Below are 27325 nucleotides of genomic sequence, written 5' to 3'. Positions count from 1 at the left end.
AAAATAGAACTGTACACCAATAAAAATGATGGCACTCTCCCTTAGTCTGAACTGAACCAATGTAAAAGTGCCTTGTAACTGCTAACATCTCTGGTACCAGATTACCAAAATAAAATGACAGCAATAGAAGAAGCTACCTGTATTTAACTTATTATATGCATGCAAAGGTTTTAAAAGGTCCTTTTGTTCCACCTCCATGCCTGGTCTTCTCAAGTAAAGTATCTACCACAGCTAACCAGTACCTCTGCTACACCATGCCCCAACTGGACAAAAGGAGGCGTGCAAGGGCAGCCTGGTGAAATTTGCCACTCACCTTGAGGAAGCAGTTAACCCTTGCTGAGCATTACCAATATTGGCAACTCAGCAACATATAAAAAAATGGTGAAGGAGTGGAAAAGGGCAACAAGTGGAAAAAAAAAAGAGGAACTGCACTATTTTAACATCTCTAGATTCAGTGGCACTGTAACTGACAGCTCTATTGAATTAAGAACCAAATTGTACAAGCACCCAGCAGAAGCTGTACAGTTTCTGAACAAAATCGATGAAGGCATGTGGTTGTGTGGGGTGGGAAATAGTAGGGTAGTCCAATGTGGATGGTAACTTACTTTAATGTTTTGACAGTAACCTGGAATAAAGCTCAATGCCCATCTTCTCAGCAACAAAGAGAAATCAGGTAAAGTAAACAGGAATAACATACTTTAGAAATAGATGTGGTGAAAAAATGCTTTACGCAATATAATGAAATGTTTTTGCTTCACCCATTGAATGGGTTTTATTTAACACCTTTTGTATGGAATTCCTTTGTTTGCTGATTTAACAGATGAGCTCCGGTCCTTGGAGGGCAACCCCAAAACAACTTCCATGCACTACTGCCTCGTTTCTATATTTGAAGTCTGCTGGCAATCTAGAGCAGCCAAACTGAATCCAGAGGTTGTTCAAACGCACGTCTAGAAACTCATGAAAAGTGAATCTTTGCTGCTAACAGAACATAGGCTGTGTGATTTCCACCAGGGAGTTCCTTCGACTGCAGGAAGACTATGGAATTGACAGCACCATAGGAATACAGGAGTGCCTTGTGATTTAAGCTTCAGTGGATCTCACTAGTTTGAAAGACTGCATAACTCACTTGCCGTTATGGGTCGTTTGCACTCATGAACTCACTCCTATAATAAACTGCTGCTGTCAGTAATATCCTATAGATTTGTTCTAGAATAAACATGAAAAGATAAGGTCATTAATGGCTAATGAGTTGTTAATGAGTTGTAGTTGGACAAATGCAGTTGTGTATTATTGTTCCTCAACAATAAAATGTTAAATTAGTAGCTATTTACTTGATGCTATTACCTGGTCTGATTTTTTTCCCCCTCAAGCAGTTTTGTATCAGCCCTGAGTGGTGTCAACAGGTTACCCACTGTTACAATGTGTCTTCCTCATGTCACAAGAAGATGGAGCAATTGTTAATGCTTGAGCAACCAAGCCATTGAATGGTTCATTAGGTTTCAAGAGGTTGTTTTTTCATTGAATGCCTTTTAGCTTCAATGGGCTGTTATCATTAGCACAGGGTGCAGCCCCAAAGAGGTGGTCTCAGGTCTAGTATGGACACAGTCTGGGGCAAAGACTGTTAGCAGTTACTTCCACCCACTTTTGCTTATTTAAAATGGCAACATCCAGTTCTTGTGATTTTCATTATTTTATGTTCTTTAAACAATGGGGACTATCATGACCTGTAAATGTTTAACTCTTCATAAACTCTATGGGTCACAAATAAAGCAAACTGGGAATTGTAATTAAGCTGAGTAATAGGAAGCATCAAATTTTAATAAATGCATTTGAGTGTATAAATTCCAGATTTTAAAAGGCCCTAGAATTTGCATTTTCAAATTAAATTCTCGATTTCCTGATACATTTGTCTATATAAAAAGTGACTGTACTTCAGAATTAATTTATTGTAGGTGAAATGCTTTGTAACATTCCAGTGAGCCACAATACACTACAGAAAGTTCTTCATTTCAAAAATTAAGTTTTTTACAAAAAGGATTTGCACATTTTAATTGTGTTTCACACAGGTTCCAAATGCCCTGTAAAGGCACTGCCCTTTTTGGATCATTGGCTAACAACAACTTGCCATGCAAAAGTCCAGTTTACAGGAAAGCACAAGTCTAAAACTGCCACTCAGGGTAAAATCCAGTTCACTTAATTTGTGTCCTTCTTCTACAGATCAGGAAACCATGTGTAATACATCAAACATTCATTTCATTGACAAATTCATTGTAATCCAAACTTGAATGTTATTACTGTCTAGGATGGCATAATCTGATTTTTGTGTTATGTTTCTGCAGGCTGGCACTTCTTAAATTATAATTTTTTCAGTGTACAGACCCTTCACTGATCTGCATAATACATTCAACTGAACTTTATGACTAAAACATTAAGAGAATACTGCTTTGACTTTTTCACTATTAGCAGGCTGTAATATCGATCAGAACATGCAGATTACTCTCCTGTTATTAAGTACATCTGGCATCATAAGTACACTGTTCCATTGCACCAGTGGCATCATTGCCATTTCTCCATTTACCTCACCTGTGCTGGAAACCCTTTACTCAATACTAGAGAAGGGGATTAACAGGGTGCCCCTTCTTGTGATTTTCCATCCCTGAAGAAGTGAATACACCCATTATTATCCAACATTCACTGGTGGTGAGCATGGTTTCTTTCCATCAGAACATATTTAGAATATTATGCCCATATTGTCCAAAGTAAAAAGGGTAACAAAGTACCAATGTTAATGAGATCCTTCGGCAACTCCTGTGTACAAGCAGCCGAACTAACTCTCTGCCACATTTTCCACAATACCACCTACAACCATTCGTAATATATATATATATATATATATATATATACACATACACAGCATCATTTAGCATGTCATAACATCATGACATCCTTAGCAAGTAAGAAAGTAAATAGGGTAGTGGCAGATCAAAAGACATTTCTGGCAGTTTACTCAAGCAACGATTATTTAAATCACATACACAGCTATTCATTTTCTACTGTAGCCTATTTATATGTTGTGATAAATGTAAATTTAGAAAATACATAGCAACCTTTCATAATTCCTAATCACCTGACAATTTTTAAATTTAAGAATATTCAACTCCTTCGCAAGAATTATTAGTTTTAGTCTTTAATGATGATTGGTTATGTTTATTAAGTAACTAGCTGAAATATGCTGATCAGTAAGTCCCAAGCTCAATTTCTGCTCTGAGACAGGTAATCTCAGCTGGAGTGTGCTGAAAGCAGGGCAGTGAATCAGCCAGGAATCTTGTTGTAATCCAATGACCCCTGTTGTAAACTGCACACTTGTGCAGTGAGTGTCAACAAGCAGCTGTGCCAGTGGCATCAATCGCCACACAGCTCCAGTGACCCGGCTTCGGTTCTGGGTACTGCCTGTGCGGAGTTTGCAAGTTCTCCCCCTGTAACTGCGTGGGTTTCCGCCGGGTGCTCCGGTTTCCTCCCACAGCCAAAGACTTGCAGGTTGATAGGTAAATTGACCATTGTAAATTGCCCCTAGTGTAGGTAGGTGGTAGGAGAATGGTGGCGATGTGGTAGGGAATATGGGATTAATGTAGGATTAGTATAAATGAGGTGGTTGTTGGTTGGCACACAGACTCGGTAGGCCGAAGGGCCTGTTCCAGTGCTGTATCTCTCTATGACTCTAATAACAAACCTGATGCCCAACCGCATTTATGTCATGATTGTGTTTGGTTGTGATGATTCTCATAATCAAACCTACCAGCATTCAGCGTCTAGGCTCACGCATGAAGAGTAGCCACTTGAGTGAGGTATCAATGACCATATACCACCTGTGAAACCATACTCCTTGGAGGAGGGGAGCAGGTAAAACAAAAAAATCATTGCCAAACACAATCATACCATGAACCAACTTATACTTTCAGCAATCAGAAGTGGGAATTTTTGCTGATTTTCTTTCCTCCTTCCAAGAAAGAAAGAAACTTAAATAAGGAAATATTTATGTGGTCCCTTTATTGACATGAGGATGTCCCAAACCTCTTCACAGCCAATGAATGACTTCTTTTTTGAAGGGTAGTCATCATTATAATGTAAGAAAACATGGCAGAAATCTGCACACAACAGGGTCCCACAACCCTGGAGGGTGGATGGGGCCTCAAATTAATATTCCATAGTTCACTGGTGAGATATTTGCCAATTTTCTGTGCACTCTACCTTGAAAAGATTAATGTATTGGAGACAGCTCAGAAAAGAACTATGATGGTCTGGGGAGTTGAAGTTCCATGGTGTGTTTTTTTCTTAATATTCAGTGCAATCAGTAACATGCACATGCAGTGCTCCTGTCACCAACATAAAACTATGAATATAAAAGGAGACAAACGTCACAAAGCACTCCTTTCCCAATAGGCCAACTGGACTGGTGGCATGCTAATAAAGTCGTGGAAAGTGAGCTCAGAGGAGTGAAACAATCCAATCTAGAACAGTTAATGCTGTGTCAACAAACAGCCTTTCAAAATAGCTGTTTGGATATCCAGTTAGGAATGGAATCGAGAGGATACTTTTCAAAATGCTGGTTCCATGGAAATAACATGCCAAAGGCAGCAAATGGCCCAGAACTGACAATGGAGGATGCAAGAATGAGATATTTTGGGGATTCACTCAATTTACCTTCAAGAGGCAAAGTGGAGATCTGTAAAACCTTTCCTCTGGAGATTAAATGGGTGGAGTAGTATTCAGAAAACAGGAGTAGGCCCTTCTGCTCCTCAAGCCTGTTGCACCATTTTCCCATCTTTGCTCTATATCCTTTGATACCCTTACCAACAAAAATCTATCGATCTGTTTTAAAAGTTTCAATTGTCCCTGCATCCACAGCCTTTTGGGGCAAAGAGAGTTCCAGATTTCTACTACTCTTTGAAGTGCTTCCTGGTTCAGTCCTCAATGGCCTGGCTCTAATTTTTAGATTATGCCCTTTTGTTCTGGATTCCCCAGAATGCTTTTATCAATTTGCGAGTTCTCCCTGTGATCACGTGGGTTTCCGCCGGGTGCTCCGGTTTCCTCCCACAGCCAAAAGACTTGCAGGTGATAGGTAAATTGGCCGTTGTAAATTGCCCCTAGTATAGGTAGGTGGTAGGGAATATGAGATTACTGTAGGGTTAGTATAAATGGGTGGTTGTTGGTTGGCACAGACTCGGTGGGCCGAAGGGCCTGTTTCAGTGCTGTATCTCTAAATAAAAATAAATAAATTTACATACCACAACTGGATCACCCCTCAATCTTCGATACTCCAAAGAATAGAAGCCATGTTTATCCAAATGGGCCTCATAATTTAACCCTTTAAAAGTTAGCATAATTCTGGTGAACCTGAACTGCATCCTCTCCAAGGCCAATTTTCTCCTCTGAGGTGTGGTGACCAGAACTGAATTTACTACTCCAGATTGGGGATATCTGGGGGCAATTCATGACAAAGTGGTGTACATTGAAGAAGTGAGTTTGACTGAAACAGCTTTTCTCCTTCGGAGCTTTCTCATGTGCTTAAGAGCACCCATTCATTGTGTATCAATGTTCATTACCTTAGACTTAACCACAGTAAATCCCAGCTACCATTCCATAGCCTATTCTCTTATTTTTTCTTCATCCCTTTGCTACTAATTAGTTGTAAACTAGTAATGGTTTCCATAGCTTGGTGTCAACAGATTTTGTGTTAACAGTCTACATCTGATAATTCAAGTTTTTTTGCACGAAAAAACAGAATTAATTAATTCAAAATATGTGTAAATAACACAAAGATAAGGATTTATTGCTAAAAAGTGGATTAGAATTTGAATTAGGCAGAAGTCTGTACTAAAAGTACCCTCCTTCTTCCAAGTTCAAATTGTGCGAGCAAACATTGATTTCACTAGTCTGATTTGCCCACCTCACCTCCGATACTGTATGTTATATCACGTTATGTTTCACTGAAACTTCCCTCAGTTGCCTAAACAACTCCTTTACCCACCAGTTCACCTTATGCTAATTAGTTAATTATCTTTGTCACTGTTAATAAATTTCTACTCTAACGGTATCTTTCATCTCCTTTTCTGATGTTGAGTTATCTCTTACCAATAATGCAAGTCCTTCTCCTAGCTCAGCCGAACTATCTTTGTCAAATATCCTACACTCTCCTAGTCCTTTTTTCTTGTCCATCTTCTGCTTGCAATCACGTTGGCTAGTTCAGTATATTTGCCTTCAAGTAATTTATAAACAAACATTCAACATTAGAAATTTACAGAAAATCTTTGCATCAATTAGCTGACAAAAAAAACACATGTATGTACTTCAAAACTGCAATAAAATGCTATTACTAAAAGTTTGTAAGTCTTGTAACAAAGTTAAAACAGACACACCAATTTTTTTACTTGTTCGAAGAAATAGAGTAATGGATAGCTGAGAATGATTACAAGATTAATATAATCAGGATGGTATATAGAATAATGTACAACCTGGAGTGAGTTACAAGCTATTATCCAATCACTGGTATCATACTGTTTATAGAGAAAATAATGGATACCCAAGAGTGACTACAAGACAGTGAGTGAATTTGGGGGTACAGCTGCTAAACAGGAAAATAAAAGCATGAGCAGTTTATACTAATCAACTGTAATTACAGCCTTGAAATCACTATTGCTTATACTTTACATATACATACTATGCCTACACACATACACACACAGTTTCAATTTTAGTTGGGAAGTTCTGCATTTTGTTACTTTTTGGTCTCAGTACACCACAGACTGGATGGGTGACAATCGGCAGAATTTTCAAGAGTCCATAGAGATGGGTCTGGAGTCAGGGGCCCCGAAAATGGGTGGGAAATCCTGCTGGGCCAGCTCCATGACACATTCCTGCCTCCACAGGATTCTGCAGGAGGCGAGGTGGCAGGGGTCATCAGAGCCAGAGGCTCCATTCAATAGGGAAGGGGCCATGCTAATAAACAGCTACAATGGCAGCAGTGCCCTTTACTGTGGAGGGCTTTCCCCTTCTATCCATCGGCCCTAACCCTTTTGGTCCTTATATCCTCCCCCCAATTTGTGACCAGCGACCAGGAATGGAGGCGCCCTCGCTCCTTCCTACATACTTCAGCAGCGCCCAGCTCTGCTGGTGGGCTGTTGATCTTTCAGTGCTGGATGACTTCCTTTTGGTCCTCCACACTTGCGAGCATGCCTGCCGTCCTTAATTGGACAGGACTCCCAGATAGTGGTTGCCTCCTCCAAAATCTGCCTCAGGGTCCCGCTGCCGGCATTTCCAGGTTCCTGACTCGCAATTCATCCCGACGGCGGGGATCAGGACCCAGGAATGAAAATTCTGCCCAATGTGTACCATTGAGAATTAGTACTTCTGATGTAATCAGTACAGAATTTGAGAAATAAACAAGAAATTCTGCATTCACTATGTATCAACTAATAGTTAGGAAACAGATTACAAAACAACAACTTGCATTTCTATAGCGCCTTTAAGTTAGTAAAGCATCCCAAGACACCTCACAGGACAAACAAAATCTCACAGGTCAAACAAAATTTGACACCAAGCCACATAAGGAGATATTAGGACAGATGAGCAAAAGCTTGGTCAAAGAGATATGTTTTAAGGGGCATATTAAAAGGAGGAGAAATAGAGAAGCAGACAGATTTAGGGAGGGACTTCCAGAGCTTTGGACCTCGGCAGCTGAAGGTCTGCCGCCAATGGTGGGGTAATGAGAAAAAAAAACTGGGGATGTGCAAGAGGCCAGAATTGGAGGAGTGCAGAGATTGGAGGGTTATAGAACTTGGAAGAGGTTACCAGAGGGAGAGGGGAGCAGGGCCTTGGAGGGATTTGAAAACAAGGATGAGAATTTTAAAATAAAGGCTTTGATAAACCAGGAGCCAATGTAGTTCCATGGTCACAGGGTGATAGGTGAAAAGGACTTGGTATGAGTTAAGATTCGACCAGCAGAATTTTGGATGAGCTCTCAGTTTATGTGGATTGGAGAATGGAAGGCTAAAAGAGCATTGGAATAGTCAAGTTTAGAGGCAAAGGCATGGATAAGGAGTTCAGCAACAGATGAACTGTGGCAGGGGTAATGTTAGGCAATGTTACAAAAATGGAAGTAGGTAGCCTTGGTGATGGAGTGGATATGTGGTCGGATGCTCACCTCAAGTCAAATACGACATCAAGATTGCGAACGATCTGGTTTAGCCTGAGGCAGTGGCCAGGAAGAGGGATGGAGTCAGTGGCCAGGGAATGGAGTTTGTGGTGGGTACCAAAGATAATGGCTTCAGTCCTCCCAATATTCAGATGGAAGAAATTAACCAATAGGTTATTTAGGACACATTATAGGTGTCGAATATGGTACGACAAAACAGCACCCCTTCCCTTCCCACTATTTAAAATACAATTAAAACTAAATATGGAACATTACTATCGCTGTGAATGAAATAATTTACTGCTTGCAATTTTTGTTACAGCAATTCTCAATTTGTAGAATTTTTTATATATCTGATGCAAATCCTGTATTCAGAGTATTGATAGAACACATGGGTTTGAGTCAGAAGGGGCTGAGGTTGAAATGATATTCAGGAGAATATTCTCCATATGATGTTAAACATTTGATACAGGAGCACAATCAGATTTGGTTCAGTTCCTTTTCAAAACAATTAAAGAGCATTTTGTATATTGATGCATCAAGCACATCTCACATATAGAAAAATTACTAGTTTAAAAATTCAAAATACTGTTTTAGAAAAACATATACATTTCTGTAAATCAATAGCTTTATTACTTGTAGGAACCGAACAATCATTAAAAATGTGGAATTTATACAAAAGGTACAAGAGAGAAACAATATTCGATCAGACCAAGGTCTTCACTGGATAAAACATTGTATCAAATGATTTCCCCAAAATGTTTCCCTTTGTATCACAGGTATAAAAATGTCAGCAACAGATGAACTAACATGGCATGAGAATGTCTCTCTAAGTGGCAGAAAGTAATTATTCTCACTGTTGTCATGGTCAAGACTACAGGGACTATTTTAACTGGGTGGTTTATTCTTTGGTAGCATTGTGACTAGCTGAGTGCTTGTGTTTCACACATGATTTTGCATGCTACAGATAGATTGAAGGGAAAGAAATACTAAAATTTAAAAATGCAGCATTCTGCCAGGCCAATGGGTCACTTCGAATGGCTGCCTTGGTATAAAGAAACAGTAATAGTTTCTCGTATTCACTTCTGTTTAGTTAAGTCCAATGATGGATTCCAACATTATGAACTACAAGAACAGTTGATTATCACCTGAACCAACCTGAAATCTTCATCATAGGAGATTTCTACCTATGCTTTTGTGCAACATACATCAATAATAATGTTATTTGACATGATTATTGAAGATTTAAATTGTGATTACAGGAATTTAATCTGCAGTGGAGAAAAATCATGCCACTCACTCTTCTCCTGTCCTTCGCTTGTTATGCAAGTTCTATGTTCTTTCAAAAACCTTGAGTGCCCTCTTGTGAGTCTCAACTGTTACTGCAGACACGTTAACTGCCTTTTTTTTCAGCTTAGAGAAATGTCTCCTGTACACATGGTTGCTGTATAGCAACATATTTTTTATTGTCTATTTTTAATAGTTTAAAAAATCCATTAAATTAAACAATGCAAGTTGATAATTTACTGTTTAGATTCAATGGAAACTTAAAAATATTTTTAAAATTGCTTAAGTAATAACTAGTAACTTAGGTTTGTGCATACATTCTGCTACATGCACTGTAATACTCCATATTTTGGAGGAAAGAAGGCTGTTCAATACTTGTGTCCCATAAATAGAATTGACATGTTATTCTCACTACAAGTACACCAATCAGTAGGGACTATATACACACTGCATTTTCAGTAAGTATCACCAGAGCCAATTTAGTGCAATGAGAGTGCCAATTCAGGTAGGTCCTAGTGAAGGCAATATAGTTGACTTGGAAGGATATGCAGCTGTTCTACATTACAGTTTCAATGGGATTTTACTTTGCAACAGATCACTCTTAAACAGGATAAAAATTTGATTTAAATTAGAGACTGAAGTCACTCCCAAATATAGTCTGTGGATAGAGATTCAATGGATTTAAAAGAGTATTTTTACAAATGCTGATGACTTCAGGGATGAAATAATAAGGAAAATCTGCAATGCACAAAGCATCATGACCAGTCTTTTCTCCCTACCAATACCGATTGACTTGCTGTATATTTCTGGCATAACAGATACAGCTTAGAAGGGTTACTGAACCCAACAGTATGAAGTTTAATTAGCACACACTTTATGGTTAATCATGTTTGGTATTATGACTCTCTTTACAGCTACTTACGTAGTACTGCCAGCTTTTTATACACTGCTTTTGAACAGCTGGTGGTAGCCCCAAAGTAAGCTTGCCAGATTTGCCAAAGCTGGGGCCTGGACAACCCAACTATAGAAAAGGACTTCCCATCCACCAGCTTTAGTGAACTTAGCAAGTTTACTTAGGTTTTACCACTGTCTGCATAAGTCTAGCACATCAGGAGCCAACAGCACTAAAATAGCAATTAACCCAAAATAAAGGCAGCTTAAAACCGCAAGATAGCTCCCTTTCATTCAGACTCAGTAATACCTTTGAGTTAGTATACTAACCTGTGACATTCAAAAATCCTTGTTTAACCAATATTCAACAATTAACTGAAATTGAACGAGCAAGAAGGAGTTTAAAAAGGCAGAAACAGGAATTTCTGATCATTTTATTCATTGTTTTCGAAATAAATCAACCAGTGACAGAATGTATATGTTGTATAGAATCCCTATAATGGGTGGTCAATTTTCCACCCTTTTGTTTTTTTGTCAAATTTGGCCATTTTAGCAAAATCGTATTTTTTCCCAAAAGAGGTTTATAAATTGCAGCTCTCAATATGGAGCCAAAAGCTGGTGTAAATAATGGGGTTTGAAATTACATGGAATACAGTCTATCCTGCTGCTTTTATCTAAAGTAATGATGTTGCAAGGCTGTTGGACAAATGCTCAGAAATTTACACAAAGACCTGTGCAACCTGCCCAGTGACCAAGCAGACGGAAAGCTGATAATCTCAAAAGGTGGTCAATCAACATCTGTAGAAAGAAAAGACAGGTGACTATCGGAATTTCCGATGAAAGGCATATACCTAAAGCATTAATTTGCCTTTTCTCTTTACTGATGGTGACTGACCTGCTGCACATTTCTGGGATTTTATGTTTTTACTTCAGATTTCCAGCATTTGCAGCTTCCTCTCCTCCCTTTACCACCCAAAGTATCAAATTTTATTCAAAACATTATTTCTGTTTGCAGTAGTCATTTCTACTCTGTCCAGGTTTTATGCAATTAAAAATAGTCTTAATTTTTGTCCTGGTGTTGTTTTATTACTGCTTTCTGGTTTAAACCAAAATCACTTCCTATAATCTACTGAAACTTGGTGATGGTTCTGTAGATGTCATTCTCCTGTTTCTGGTAAACTCCAAATGTACCATTCAATACACTTTCTCTTCCCTTTTTTCTAGCCCAACACTTGCCTTCCCAGCAACTCAAAACTATTGAACATCCTCACTTTTCTTCTACAGTTTACAGGTTTCAAAATTCCAGGTTGGGTGTCATTTCCTTATTTATCTAGTACTCTGCAGCACCATTTGTCATAAAGGCCTGCTACCTGACATGTCGGGTCCGGTTGCACTTCCGGGTCTGACATTCGGGCTCGGCTCGGGCCCGCTCTATCATAGGTAAATGGCTCCACTGTTAATTTAATTTTTGGACCAGAAAGGTGGTTTTGTAACAATTATTTTACCCTTGTGCAGATCAGCAAGAAAGTGAAAAACGGAAGGTAAGTTAACTGATGGTCGGGTCGGGCGCAGGAAAAAAATGGAAGGACTCGGGCCGGGTCGGATGTGGTTCTGTCGGGCTCGGGTCAGATTTTTTTTTGCAGACCCGAGTAGACCTTTAATTTGCCAATTCTGTGACCTCCTGGGGCAAGTAGGTGCCCAAAAAGTACCCTGTGCACCCATCCACTTTATTTAAATAAAGTGACCCCTCTTTAAACCCATGAATTTTGACAGGGTTCGCGAGAGGACTCTGGCGGGCACATTACAGCACTTATGCTGGGATGTTGAACCTGGGTTTTTGAGTGTCACATTTATAAACAACTTCGACTATGCTCTTAAGCCCCAAATATCAAGTTTGTCACTCACTTGCAGGTACCCACCAGTCTATACACAATATATAAAAGAATGCATAACAGGACTCAATGCACAAGATAAAAATCAAGATTTACTATTCATTCTTGCACAATACATTTCCTCTAACTTAGATAATATTGCCACTGGAGATGTATACACTCATCAAGAACAAGGATGTCTATCAATATTTTCTTAAATTTTGCTTTAAATTACATTGTCAACACGGGCTAGATGCTGAGCACAGCTTCCTGTAAACTGCCCCAAAAACTACAACATCTGCGCAGCAATGTGACATTTGTATAGTTAACATCAAATAGTCATCTGGTCTCTTCAAGTGAAGCTGCCAATTGACAGACACAACTATAGGAAGTCTTCTGTTTAAAATGCACAACAATGAGGAAGTGACCAACATCTCCCAAATTATTTCAAATCTAATAAAGACCATCTTGTGACTAAAATCTACCTCTCAGAAGAGAGAGGTCTCAAACACTGCACTGGTTTTTAATCACTTTTCACTTAGCCAAATTTCTACACAGGATCCATGTAACAACCTATAGTCATTATTGGAACAGCAAGTTAGGGGGGTTACCTCTTTAAAAAAAAATCTGAAACTCGTTTGGATTTAGATATCATTTATTTAACTATTCATTCTGGGGATGTGGGCATCACTGGTAAGACCAGCATTTTTTGCTCATCCCTAATTGCCCTTAACTGAGTGGTTGGCTAGGCCATTTCAGAGGGAGGTTAAGAGAGTCAAGCACATTGCTGTGGATCTGAAGTCACATGTAGGCCAGACCAGGCAAGGACGGCAGATTTCCTTCCCTACAGGACATTAGTGAACCAGATGGATTTTTATGACAATCCAGTAGTTTCATGGTCACCATTACTGATACTAGCCTTTTATTCCAGATTTATTTAATTAACTGACTTTAAATTTACCAGCTGCTGTGATAGGATTTGAACTCATTAGTCCAGACCTCTGGATTACTAGTTCAGTACATAATCACTATGTTATCATTCCCTAAATAATACATTCTGCAGTTGTTAGCATTCTAACAAACCTTTGCATATTCCATCAAATCGTTGCGTCCCAAGAATCGATTGTAAAACTCTGGTAACCTCCATGGGGCAATTATCTGTGATCAATAAAAAGTAAAGAACAAAATATAAAAATAAATCTGATACTTTGCAAGTTTGTACTGATCAAAGTAAAGGATTTTTGAATTCACTAAACAACCCTGAAAGGACTTAAGCCTTTCTATAGCAACAGGGGATTCTATCGTAAGAGATACAGATAGGCGTTTCTTTGGCCACAAACGTGACTCCAGGATGGTATGTTGCCTCCCTGGTGCTAGGGTCAAGGATGTCACGGAGCGGCTGCAGGACATTCTGAAGGGGGAGGGTGAACAGTCAGAGGTTGTGGTTCGCATTGGTACCAACAACATAGGTAGAAAGAGGGATGAGGTTCTACAACAGGAAATTAGGGAGCTAGGTAGCAGATTAAAAAGCAGGACCACAAAGGTTGTAATCTCTGGATTACTCCCGGTGCCACGTGCTAGTGAGTACAGCAGTAGGAATATAGAGCAGATGAATGCGTGGCTGAAGGGATGGTGCATGAGGGAGGGCTTTAGTTTCCTGTATCACTGGGTCTGTTTCTGGCGAAGGTTGGACCTGTACAAGTCGGACAGGTTGCACCTGAACCAGAACGGGACCAACATCCTTGCAGGGAGGTTTGCTAGTGCTGTTGGGGGAGTGGGGGGGGTGGTTTAAACTAATTTGGCAGGGGGATGGGATACAGAGTGGAGGTACAGTAGGGAGTGATGCACAGCCAAATATAGAACAGAAACTAAGACAGTCTGGAAGGCAAAGCAAATATAGAGACCTGTTAAGGCACAAGCAAATAATGCAAGGCTGGATTGCATCTATTTTAACGCAAGGAGTCTTACAAGTAAGGCAGATGAATTGAGGGCGTTGATTAACACATGGGAATATGATATTATTGCTATCACAGAGACATGGTTGAGAGAAGGGCAGGACTGGCAGCTTAATATTCCAGGGTATAGAATTTTCAGGCGTGACAAGAGGTGGGGTGGAGGGGTGTAAAAGAGGAGGTGGCATTGCACTGTTGATCCAGGAGCCAATTACTGCAGTAAGGAGAGGTGATATCTTAGAAGGTTCCTCAAATGAGGTCATATGGGTAGAACTTAAAAACAAAAAGGGGGCAATCACTTTGCTGGAAGTTTACTACAGGCCTCCAAAAAATCAGGGAGAGATAGAGGAGCAGATATGTAGGCAATTCTCAGAAAGCTGTAAAAATAATAGGGTAATAATAGTAGAGGATTTCAACTTCCCCAATATTAACTGGGATAGTCTTAGTGCAAAAGGCTTAAAGGGGGTGGAATTCGTGTGTTAGCCAATCCTCAATCCATGCCAACACATTACCCCAATACCCTGAGCTCCTATTTTTTGTAATAATCTTTTATGTGGCACCTTATCGAACGCCTTCTGAAAATCCAAATACACTACATCTACCGGTTCCCCTTTATCCACTCTGCTTGTTATATCCTCAAAGAACTCTAACAAATTTGTCAAACATGATTTCCCTTTCATAAAACCATGTTGGCTCTGTTTGATTGCATTATGTTTTTCTAAATGTCTTGCTATTTCTTCCTTAATAGTGGACTCTAGCATTTTCCCAATGACAGATGTTAAGCTAACTGGTCTGTAGTTTCCTGTTTTCTGTCTCCCTCCTTTCTTGAATGAGGGCATTACATTAACGGTTTTCCAATCCGCTGGTACCCTACCGGAATCCAGTGAGCTTTGGTATATTATGACCCATGCCTCCACTATCTCTGCAGCCACTTCTTTTAAAACCCTTGAATGCAGGCCATCAGGTCCTGGCGACTTGTCTGCCTTTAGTCCCATCAGTTTGTCCAGCACCTTTTCCCTCTAAGGTGCTCCAGTTTCCTCCCACAGCCAAAGACTTGCAGGTTGATAGGTAAATTGGCCATTATAAATTGTCCCTAGTATAGGTAGTTGGTAGGGAAATATAGGGACAGGTCGGAATGTGGTAGGAATACGGAATTAGTGTAGGATTAGTATAAATGGGTGGCTGATGGTTGGCACAGACTCGGTGAAGGGCCTGTTTCAGTGCTGTATCTCTAAATAAAATAAAAAGAGATTGTTACAAGTTCCTCCCTCCCACTTACACCTTGCTCATCTATTATTGTTGGAATGTTTATAGTGTCCTCCACCGGGAAGACCGATGCAAAATATTGGTTTAAATTATCTGCCATTTCCCTGTTCCCTGTTATTAATTCCCCAGTCTCATCATCGAAGGGTCCCACACTTACTTTAGCTTCTCTTTTTCTTTTTATATACCCATAGAAGCTCTTACTATTTGTTTTTATATTTCTTGCCAATTTACTCTCAATCAATTTTCTCTCTATTAGTTTTTTTAGTCATCTGCTGCTGGTTTCTAAAAAATTCCCAATCCTCTGGCCCACCACTAGCTTTCGCCACTTTATACGCCTTTGTTTTTGATTTGATACTCTCCTTAACTTCCTTTGTTATCCACGGGTAGTTCATCGTTTTCTTCGAGTCCTTCCTTCTGACCAGAATAAATGTTTGCTAAGCGAAATGAAATATCTGCTTAAAAGTCTGCCACTGCTCATCTACTGACTTCCCCTGTAGTCTATTTTCCCAGCCCGCTTTAGACAACTCTTTCTTCATACCTCTTTAATTGCCCTTGTTTAAGTTGAAGACGTTAGTTTGAGACCCGAGTTGCTCACCCTCAAACTAAATTTGAAATTCTACCATGTTATGATCGCTTCCCCCTCGAGGATCCTTAACTACGAGATCCCTTACTAATTCTACCTAATTACACATTACCAAATCTAAAATAGCCTGTTCCTGGGTAGGTTCTGCAACATATTGTTCTAAGAAACAATCCCTGATGCACTCTACAAATTCGTCTTCTATGCTACCCTTGCCAATTTGATTTGTCCAGTCTATATGCAGATTAAAATCACCCATGATAATTGCAGTGCCCTTCTTACATGCCTCCATTATTTCCTGATTAATATTTTGTCCTACAGAGAGGCAACTCCTCGGGGGGCCTATAGACCACTCCTACCCGTGATTTCTTCCCATTGCTATTCCTATAACCTCCCTGCTCTTATATTCTATGCCTTGGCAAAGCAGTTGATGTAGTCTATATGGACTTATGTAAGGCTTTTGATAAGGTCCCACATAGGAGACTGGTCAAGAAGGTAAGAGCCCATGGGATTCAGGGCAATTTGGAAAATTGGATCCAAAATTGGCTTAGTGGCAGGAGGCAGAGGGTGATGGTCAAGGGTTGTTTTTGCAGTTGGAAGCCTGTGACTAGTGGTAGATAAGGTGGTTAGGAAGGCATATGAGATACTTGCCTTTATTAACCGAGGCATAGAATATGAGAGCAGGGAGGTTATGATGGAGTTGTATAAAATGCTAGTTAGGCCACAGCTGGACTACTGTGTACAGTTCTGGTCACCATGCTATAGGAAGGATGTGATTGCACTGGAGAGGGTGCAGAGGAGATTCACCAGGATGTTGCCTGGGCTGGAGCATTTCAGCTATGAAGAGAGACTGGATTGACTAGGGTTGTTTTCCTTAGGGCAGAGAAGGCTAAGGGGGGACCTGACTGAGGTATACAAAATTATGAGGGGCATAGATAGGGTAGATAGGAAGAAACTTTTCCCTTAGCGGAGGTTTCAATAACCGGGGACATAGATTTAAGGTAAGGGGCAGGGGGTTTAGAGGGAATTTGAGGAAAAAAAATTTCATCCAGAGGGTGGTTGGAACCTGGAACACATTGCCTTAAGGGGTGGCAGAGGCAGGAATCCTCAACATTTAAGAAGTATTTAAATGAGCACTTGAAACGCACAGCATACAAGGCTACGGACCATATGCTGTAAAATGGGATTAGAATAGATAGGCTTGAAGGCCGGCATGGAGACGGTGGGCCGAAGGGCCTGTTTCTGTGCTATATAGCTCTATGACTATATAAACAGAATGTTACTTTTCTGACCCAGGAAGTTGGCCACAGACGCCAAATTCTGCAGATATTTTCATGGCAACAGAATCATTGCGCTCTAAAGCTTTAGGGAAAGAAATAGAATAAATTTGCAAAAGCAACTGTACCTTAAAACCACATCTGGGTTTAAGTAAACCAACAGCAAATGACGTGTAATGTATTTGAGAAAATTGGTCTTTTATAAGCAAATATTCTAAAATAGTCTTGAATTGCAACTTGGTGCAAACAACATTCATCAGCTTGTAAAAATGTCTTTATTTAGTTAATGTCTTCCAAAAATTTATAATAACCAACTTTTCAGATGCAAATACTCCTTTCACTCCAAAAAGTAAAAAACACTATTTCAACCTTTTATAAAATAAATTTAATTTTTTGATACATTTAAAAAGCATACATTTAAATTTATATATAAATAAAACTTTATGTAAAAGATTACTTTCACTAAACTGTACCATTTTACTCAGCTTCTATTTCCTCTGTCTTCAGGCTTTTAAAACCCAAGCTTGGCATCAGCTTATCACTACCTGATATACTACTTTTCAACCTTGCTAGTGGCCTGCACAATTGGCTTTGGCCTGACACCTTGGTTTCTCAATATGAAGAAACCCAGCAGGACTCAATCTTTTTTTATCCAATGTAGAGAAAAGGGGTCAGGTCAACCAGTATGACAGAATTTTTTTCCCCTTTTGTCTGTTTATTTACATGGTTAAGGACTGAGGCCACTGGTAAATAAACTTCACATTAGCTTCATGGTTCAAAGTAGGATTATCCATCCTTTTTTTAAACTAAATCCGATGAAACAAAAGGAGGATTACCCAGGCTGCAAGCAGAGCTCACCACAAGCTGCTTCAGTCTGAACTACAAGAATCTACCATGCCAGTAGTTCTCAAAACATTTTTATGCCAGGCTCCATTGTCTTAAACTTTCTTAGGTAGGTCTAACCGAAAAAAAATTCCCAGCCTCTTACCAGACAAAAAGGAAAACCAAGTAGGGGCATGCTCTCACTTTCTATCAGCATAGCACAATCTACAGAAACTGCATTTAATAAGACAGAAGCCAACTCACGGATGCTACACTCCCAGAATCTGGCTTAAAACAAGAACAATGTAACTTAGATAAATATAAAGAATGTATTGTCCCACCATGCCACATGCTAAAAAATGATTTTTTTTAAAAAATATGAAACAGAATAACAGAAACAAAAAAAAAAGAAATTTTAAGCAAACAAAAAAATTGCTTTTGAAAGAAAATGTTAACATTTGAGGTGCCAATTCTAATGAAGGATCCCAATCAGCTTTCAAATGCTGACTGGCTTATGTACATTAGCAACCTTTTCTGTCATTATTGCTATTTATAATCCAAATTTATCCAGGAAAAATTAAGTTAAGTCACAACTACAAGTTTGATACAATAAATATATATTAAGAATATGACACAAGGATCTTACCTTGACTTCAGGATATAGTGCATAGCAAGTCAACTCAAACCGAATCTGATCATTTCCCTGAAAAGGAAATGAATAAAGCTAAAGATATTGGAGCAGTAGTATCTATTTATAAAGCCCAGGATCCCATATGCTTTTTTAACTACTTTCTCAACCTGCCCTGCCACCTTCAACAATTTGTGCACATATACCCCCAAGTCTATCTGTTCCTGCATCCCATTTAGAATTATCATTGTAACCTTTAAGGTATACAATGAGTTATTCAGTCACAGAGGAAAGTAATCCAAGTATTCTAAAATAATAATCATGATTATCACCTACCAAAGATGCAGCTTAATGCCTAGTTTTGGGGCTCGTAAGAGCCCTGCAGCCTACCTCTTCTGAACTACAATGAAATATTTTGCCTGCTTACTAGCCTTTTTTCAAATGACTAACATACTATGTATATTTTATAAATATTAGCACATTTGCATTGGCAATGCTCACAATAAGTTAAAGGATATGCGGTTTTATATCGATAAGAGCAGTATGGTGTTAGAATACACTGTGCTTTTAGAGTCAGAGTTATATAGCACAGAAACAGGCCCTTCGGCCCATCATGTCTATGCCGGCCATCAAGCACCTATCTATTCTAATCCCATTTTCCAGCACTTAGCCCATAGCCTTGTATGCTATGGCGTTTCAAGTGCTCATCTAAATACTTCTTAAATGTTGAGAGTTCATGTCTTCAGGCATTGTGTTCCAGATTCGAACCACCCTTAGGGTGAAAATTTTTTTCCTCAAATCCCCTCTAAACCCCCTACCCCCTACCTTAAATCTATGCCCACTAGTCATTGAAACCTCTGCTAAGGGAAAAGTTTCCTCCTATCTACCCTATCTATGCCCCTCATAATTTTGTATACCTCAATCAGGTCCCCCCTTAGCCTTCTCTGCTCTAAGGAAAACAACCCTAGCCTATCTAGTCTCTCTTCATAGCTGAAATGCTCCAGCCCAGGCGCCATCTTGGTGAATCTCCTCTGCAATCACATCCTTCCTATAGTGTGGTGCCCAGAACCCCACACAGTACTCCAGCTGTGGCCTAACAGCTCCATCATAACCTCCCTGTTCTTATATTCTATGCCTCAGCTAATAAAGGCAAGAATCCCATATGACTTCCTAATCACCTTATCTACCTGTGTTATTTATTTTATTTTATTTATTTATAGATACAGCACTGAAACAGGCCCTTCGGCCCACCATCTGTGCTGACCAACACTCATTTATACTAACCCTACAGTAATCTCATATTTCCTACCACCTACCTACACTAGGGGCAATTTACAATGGCCAATTTACCTATCACCTGCAAGTCTTTGGCTGTGGGAGGAAACCGGAGCACCCGGCGAAAACCCACGTGGTCACAGGTAGAACTTGCAAACTCCGCACAGGCAGTACCCAGAATCGAACCCGGGTCCCTGGAGCTGTGAGGCTGCGGTGCTAACCACTGCGCCACTATGCCGCCCCGTGTTGCTGCCTTCAGTGATCTATTGACAAGTACACCAAGGTCCCTCTGACCCTCTGTACTTCCTAGGGTCCTACCACCAATTGTATATTCCCTTGACTTGTTAGTCCTCCCAAAATGCATCACCTCACACTTCTCAGGATTAAATTCCATTAGCCACTGCTCTGCCCATCTTAGCAGCCCATCTATATCGTCCTGTAATCTAAGGCTTTCCTCCTCACTATTTACGACACTACCAATTTTCGTGCCGTCTGCGAACTTACTGATTATACCTCCGATATTCACGCCTAAATCATTAATGCACACTACAAACAGCAAGGGTCCCAGCACCGATCCCTGCGGTACACCACTGGTCACAGGCTTCCACTCGCAAAAATAACCCTCGACCATCACCCTCTGCCTCCTGCCATAAGCCAATTTTGGATCCAATTTGCCAAATTGACCTGGATCCCATGGGCTCTTACCTTCTTGACCAATCTCCCATGCGGGACCTTATCAAAAGCCTTACTGAAGCCAATGTAGACTACAGCAACTGCTTTACCCTCATCTACACATCTAGTCACCTCCTCGAAAAATTAAATCAAATTAGTTAGACACGATCTCCCCCTGACAATGCCGTGCTGACTATCCCTGATTATTCCCTGCCTCTCCAAGTGGAGATTAATCCTGTCCCTCAGAATTTTTTCCAATAGTTTCTCTACCATTGACGTTAGACTCACTGGCCTGTAATTACCTGGTTTATCCCTGCTACCCTTCTTGAATAATGGTACCACATACGCTGTCCTCCAGTCTTCTGGTACCTCTTCTCTGGCCAGAGAGGATTTGAAAATTTGTGTCAGAGCCCCTGCTATGTCCTCCCTTGCCTCACATAACAGCCTGGGATACATCTCATCTGGGTCTGGGGATTTATCAACTTTTAAGCCCACTAAAACAGCTAATATTTTCTCCCTTTCCATGTTAATTTGTTCAAGTATATCACAATCCCCCTCCCTGGTCTCTACACCTACATCGTCCTTCTCCATAGTGAACACAGATGAAAAGGAATCATTTAAAACCTCATCTATGTCCTCCGGCTCCACACAGACTTTTGCCAAGCCATACCTATGTCTAAGCTGATCTGTTCCTTTTAAATACAAAAAATCTAATAGGCACATTCTCAGGTCATCTGGCTGTTGTTGGATATCAAGAAAATCAGCATGAAGTGATCAGTTTTCCTCTTTTTTTTGATGAAAAGAAGCTATTTATTTATTGCTAGGTTCAGGTACGATTTTTTACTGGTCTGCCATGAACCTGCAATCACTATCCTCATTTCCTTCCAGAATGTCCACTCATTCACAAATAAGGCTTTTCCCAACTGTGATCTTATTGTAGGTGACTATCTATGGGATACCTCGCATGGACCAAAACGTGGACCACAGATGGCAACTTCCTCTTTACGGAAACTGCCCAAACCTGGCTATATTTTTCATCACCTTCCCCAACCAAACTGCTTTAAGGGAAGCATAGTACTCATCTCCAAGACACCTTGGCCTCCTGTCCCCCTTTGAGCTTTTTGTTGATTCTGCTTATCTTTTATTTAAAATCCTGGTCACTTAAAGCTCCCCCCTGGCCCCACCAAGACACATCCAAATCTCATCCTACAATGTTCTCCCTTTTCTTCCCTCAGCCCATGTACGAAATGACTCTTCATCCTCAGTGACGGATTTCAATCTTCATCTTGATTAAACTTGCCTCCACCCTCTGAATTCACCACCCTCCTGCATTCTCCACCTTACTCACCAAAATTAACTAATCTATCCATATTCACGACTAGCCCATCTCTCATGGTCCCTCTGCACCCACTCTATCAATAAATTATCAACTAAGCTATATCTAACCACTTCTCACCCTGCTCTCCTACAAACCCGCTACATTGACAAACCACCCATGGAACAAAAGAAACTCTCCCCCAGGTCATTTGTAGCTACATTCTTAAATTCCTCGCCTTTAGTCCTTACTCGTCATGACACTTCTGCAGCTACCAATTTGCTCCACTCTCCCTCACCTCTATTTTAGATTCCCTTGTCCCCACTATTTCCCATTCAATTGTGGAGTCATAGTGTCATTTACGGCACAGAAGGATGTCTCTCTAGTACAGTCCCCAGATTCATTTCCCCAAGTCTGAGGGATACAAACTTGAGCGTAGCTAGCGCATAACTAGCCTAGCTAACTGTGAGCCAGCTTTACTATACCAAGCACTACCACTCTTCAGTCTCTTCTGCTTAAACTGGCCACTACTCCAGGATCATCCTAAATGGTATGGATACCCAAGGCTTGTTTCTACAACCAATTGCCCCCTCATTTTCCAGCCCCCTCCTGCTTCAACTTTAACACATTCAAGGAGCTTGTTTGTTAAGACAAGATTGAGAGCATCCATACAGCTGTTTTCTGTGTCCTTCTCTTGCCTTGTTGCTCTTGCTCTACACTCTCCAATTATCGTTCACTAGTTCTCAACCCCTCTTCTCTGTAGCTCTTACCCCATCTCCTTCTATCTACTTCAAGCTTATCTGATAAATAAGACTTACTTCTACTCATCTCCTCTTTTTCTGGTCCTCATGCTAGCTGACAGTCAGTAGTTCTCAGATCTCAGACAAATGGTAAATTGTGGGCTGCCACAAGATGGAAATAATACTTTGAGAGCTCCAGAATTGTCATAAAAATATAGCTAATTCACAAATGCCTCAGCTGGCTGGCCTTGTGGTGGAATTTTAATGGGCTAAGAGCAACTAGGGAAGAGAAATAAATACTGCCTGTCAGAGTTTCCCAAATTAAAAGAGCAAAATAAAAATTGCTTTATGCAAAAGGTTATTATTTAAAAAAAACATAACTGAAGCTGCAGCATAGCAAGAAGCTGACCTCTCAGCCCTTGGCCAATGCTACTCTGAACTCACATGAGTACCGTCAGGCAAACCCCACCTGCCAAGACCGAGGCATACATTATCTCGCCACATGAACATTAAAACTTAAAATTGCAAACCTTGACTGCAAGGACACTTACGTAGTATCAGACAATGTTGAAACAATGGGGACTCAGCAGTGCTTCTCCAAGACACAGAAGTGGTCAGAACCGTTTTCATCACATGACTCACTGGCTGTTGCAGAGTTTGAACTCCCAAACAAAGGAATTGCCAGGCAGACAAAGTCATGTGCTTATGAAGTAAAGACCTTCTCCTGAGACTGAGAACATCTCTTCCCCTGCCTGTCTGCTCATCTCTCAGGGAACTGAAAGCACTGAAGACACATGAAACTGAGAGAGAAAGGTTTGCCAGCTGAACAAAGTTTTAAGAAGATTACTGGGCCCCAATGAAATGCAAGACAATAACTTCAATCAAGGACTACGGCGAGCTTGAGAAACAGTAACAAGATATTGCCTCAAACTGTTCTACTTGTCTTTTCTTCTGCTTTTATCTGTCCCTATTTTGCATATTTATATTGCATGTGCTTGCTAGCATGAGTGCATCGTATATCCGTAGGCATGCACAAACGAGTGGAAATTGGAAGTGGGAGCCAAATTGTTCCCTATCAAAAAGAGCAAATCAATACAGGTTTTCTTGTGGTGGTGTGTGATTGTATATTAACATGTCTGCAACTGAAGCAAGTAGCTCTCCAAACCAGGGTGAAGTAACTTGGGATAAGTTAAAAGCACAGTCTACTGAAGAGTTGAGGAAAATGGCTGAGCAGTGTGAGATCACTGCACATGGCAAGGCTAGGAAGTCTGAATTCCTAAGGCTAGTGGCCAACCATTTCTCCCTTGAATCTGACGAAGCAGAAGCAGTGTTAGAAGCAGACCCAGACAGGGTACTGCTAGCAAAGATACAACTGGAACAAAGGAAACTTGAATTAGAAGACAGGGAAAGAGAAAGAGAGAGAGAGAGTGGCAGGAGAGGGAGAAAGAAAGAGCCTTTCAGAAGGAACAGGAAGAGAAAGAAAGAGCCTTCCAAATGCAACGTGAAGAAAAACAGACAGGACAAAGAAAAAGAAAAGAAAGGCAGGAGAAGGAACGAGAGAGCAGAGAGAAAGAAAATTCCAGAAAGAATGTGAAGGATAGTTACGGTGGCTTGAGCTAGCTAGGGGGTGACAGAGTAACCTTAGAGAAAGCATGTGAAAGCCAATATGGAGGTACAGAATTCAGGCTTGGGTACAAGATTGCTAAAACTTGCCCAATTGATTCCAAAATTCAATGAGGAAGATGTGGAAGCGTTTTTAGTGTAGTTCGAGAAACTGGCAAGGCAGCTAAAATGGCCAGCTGAGACCTGGTCTCTTTTACTGCAAAGCAAACTAACTGGAAAAGCCCATGAGGTCTATTCCTTACTACCAGATGAGAGTTCATCAAACTATGAACTGACCAAAAATGTTACCCTCAGGAATTAGTACCCGAAGCCTACCGCCAGAAATTTTGAGCCGTCAAAAAGCAAGCCAATCAAACCTATCTGGAGTTTGAAAGAAGCAAGCAGCTGGCTTTTGACCACTGGTTGAGGGCTTCAAAAATACAGCTCAGCTATGAGACTCTCAGAGAAGTAATCATGTTAGAGGAATTTGAAAACTCCCTCCCATTCTCAATAAAAACTCATGACAAGGAGCAGCGGGTTCAGGGAGCCCGATCACCCCAACAAATCTGAAAAGGACAAAGGATGGGAAGCTGATAGAAGCCCAGGCAGTCCTGGGAGAGAAAGGAAAGCAGGAGTCACTGGGGGCCCTACTCCAGCCAAAAAGGAAGGTGATGTGAGCAAGAGTGAGACTCGGAGACCTGCGTGCTTCCACTGTAGCAAGGCACGGCATTTAAAAGCTGACTGCTGGAAACTAAAGGGGAAACCGGTAGGGTTAATCAGGGCACACCCACTCAGTGAAGATGAGAGCCTGATGGAAAAGACGGAACGGGCCGTGGCTTTGACTGCAGTAAGGGTGCAACCCAGGAAACTTAATATGGCCAGTGCAGGAAAAGTTAATAGGATTCCTGAAAGTTATCAGGGTTTTGTCTCTGAAGGGAAAGTAACCCCATGTCCCTCGAGTGGGGCAAGCAAGCCCATAGTGATTTCTCAGGGATACAGGGGCACCAGATCCCTTGTACTGGGAAAAGGCCTGACCTTTCCCCCAGAGAGTGCAGTGAACACCAAAATGGTGGTGAATGGTATTGGAGGGCAGTGTACGTCTGTATTTGTTTATATCGCATGTGCATGCCTGCTTGAGCGCATCGTATATCCGTAGGTGTGCACAGTATTAAAGTTTGAGTTTAAAGTTTTAAGGTTTTAATAAATTTCCTCTTTCTGCTTTAAACCAAAGAAAGCCTGTTTGTGCTCAATTATTTGCCTGATAATTGGAAACTGTGAACAAGGATTCACAAAAAGGGAAGCTCAAAACACATTGTGTTTAAAAATAAAACCCTACTACAGCAAGACCAGGTAAAGACAGCAAAAGACCCCTAGACATTGCTCACCTGGTCGTAACAGTACCTTAGAGCTGATTTTCTAATTGTCTACATATTTCTCTCCTTTCCATTCACAACAAGTGAGACTGAAAGCATCAAGCTTCTGTTCAGTACTGCCTATAAAGGGATGGTTGAAACCAACACACCAACTCTGATTAGACCATTTTCAATGAGACATGCATATGAATGCTGTGTGTGTTCAGGGACTGAAATTACACTCTGGAATACTAGTGTACGAAATGCTTAGAAATTGAAATGACTCACTTCACTACTTTAACAGAGATGGTCATCCACTTATTTTAAACAATTAAGCATTCCACTGGTATAGTTGGGAGGGAAATTTCAGATCAATGCATCAAGATTCATGTACCAGTGTCCCACAGTGTAATTTCAGGGTCTAGGTATTTAGCAGATGGAAGAAATGAGCAATGCAAACTCTGGGCTCACCTGCTGCACAGCACATGATAATTAGGTAGCATCATCTGCTCAACAGTTTATTTGTAACATATTCATTAATGCTGAATGGTTAATAATATTGGCACCATCAGACTTGCCTCATTGTACTTTTTTGTTTTTAATCAGTCGCCAACTTGTTCAGCATTGTATATACTTTTAGTAGAATCACAACAGCAGCTTACAGAGGCAATTTGTTTTTTTCTGCAGGTCCCAAAACAGGCCCATCTGCTCCCCACAATGCAACACTACAGATGGAGAAACTCCTTATATTAAATCCATTCACAGTAGCCTCAGGACAGCCTATTCTGATCTCATTACTAGAAAATGCTTTAGAGAGGACAGACGTACCTGTTAGTAGTGGGCTGTGAGTGAAAGTTTGGAATTAAATAAATTTAATGTAATTACTCACTATGGGGGTGGGGGGGGGGGGGGAGAAATCCTGCTAAAATTACATATTGGGAGTATGCGTTGAACAGGCACATTTTATTGTGCCTCTTTTTTGCCAAGAAAACATTCAGCACAGTCAGATCACATCAGAATAAAGGGTGAAAAAGTCTACATCCCCATTACATGCACAACACAAGTACCAAAGAGCAACTGAGCAAAAAAAAAAGGACAGTGGGCGTTAATTTTCTTTATCCCTTGATTAGATACAATAGCTGAACTACACAGAGAAGCAATATCAGTAATGGCAATATTTAGCTACAGTCATTCAGCCTGAAACCTAATTAAAGCAGTTCTGATGAGAAGTTAGTGCATTTATTTATTTTAAATATAATAAACTTTTACATTCTTCTGTATATGTTGATTTATTTGAATGGTTTAAAATGGGGAGTGCTGATTTTGTTTAGATCTGTTTCTATACGGCTTAGACTAATACTAGTGGAGCCAGCTCTCAACACATAGATCTCACATAGCCCATTACAACCTGAAAGTAAACTTGCCAGGATTTACTAGGGCACATAGCCTGCAAGATCAGCAAGTTTACCTTTACTCTGCAGTTGCTGTGAGTAACCAATGCTTCGGGAACTGGGACAAGTCTTGCTCAATTTAGAAGCATCAGTTTCTTGTGCCAATCTGCACTGAATACCAGGAGATGCACAACACCTGTATAAGTAAGACCG

The 27325-nt window shown here is 40.5% G+C and overlaps 1 protein-coding gene and 1 long non-coding RNA gene across 3 annotated transcripts in view; both read right to left on the bottom strand.

Annotated features, from left to right (window-relative positions):
• The window catches only part of ass1 (argininosuccinate synthase 1), a 162548-nt gene that overhangs the window by 103880 nt on the left and 31343 nt on the right, over positions 1-27325 (bottom strand). For both annotated transcript variants that reach the window (XM_068012270.1, XM_068012268.1), the window contains exons 5-6: positions 18784-18840; positions 13324-13398 (exon numbers count right to left, since the gene is read on the bottom strand). In XM_068012270.1, coding sequence (XP_067868371.1) covers positions 13324-13398; positions 18784-18840 — 132 coding nt within the window. The remainder of the gene's footprint in view (positions 1-13323; positions 13399-18783; positions 18841-27325) is intronic.
• On the bottom strand, positions 386-13317 carry LOC137347644 (uncharacterized). Its single transcript, XR_010968986.1, has 3 exons — positions 8201-13317; positions 6133-6256; positions 386-3882 (listed from the first exon to the last, which is right to left on the bottom strand). It is a non-coding gene; the product is annotated as an uncharacterized lncRNA (long non-coding RNA).

Source organism: Heterodontus francisci, chromosome 32, assembly GCF_036365525.1.
Source record: "Heterodontus francisci isolate sHetFra1 chromosome 32, sHetFra1.hap1, whole genome shotgun sequence".
Taxonomy (NCBI): Eukaryota; Metazoa; Chordata; class Chondrichthyes; order Heterodontiformes; family Heterodontidae; genus Heterodontus; species Heterodontus francisci.
This window is presented reverse-complemented; position numbering and strand designations above follow the sequence as displayed.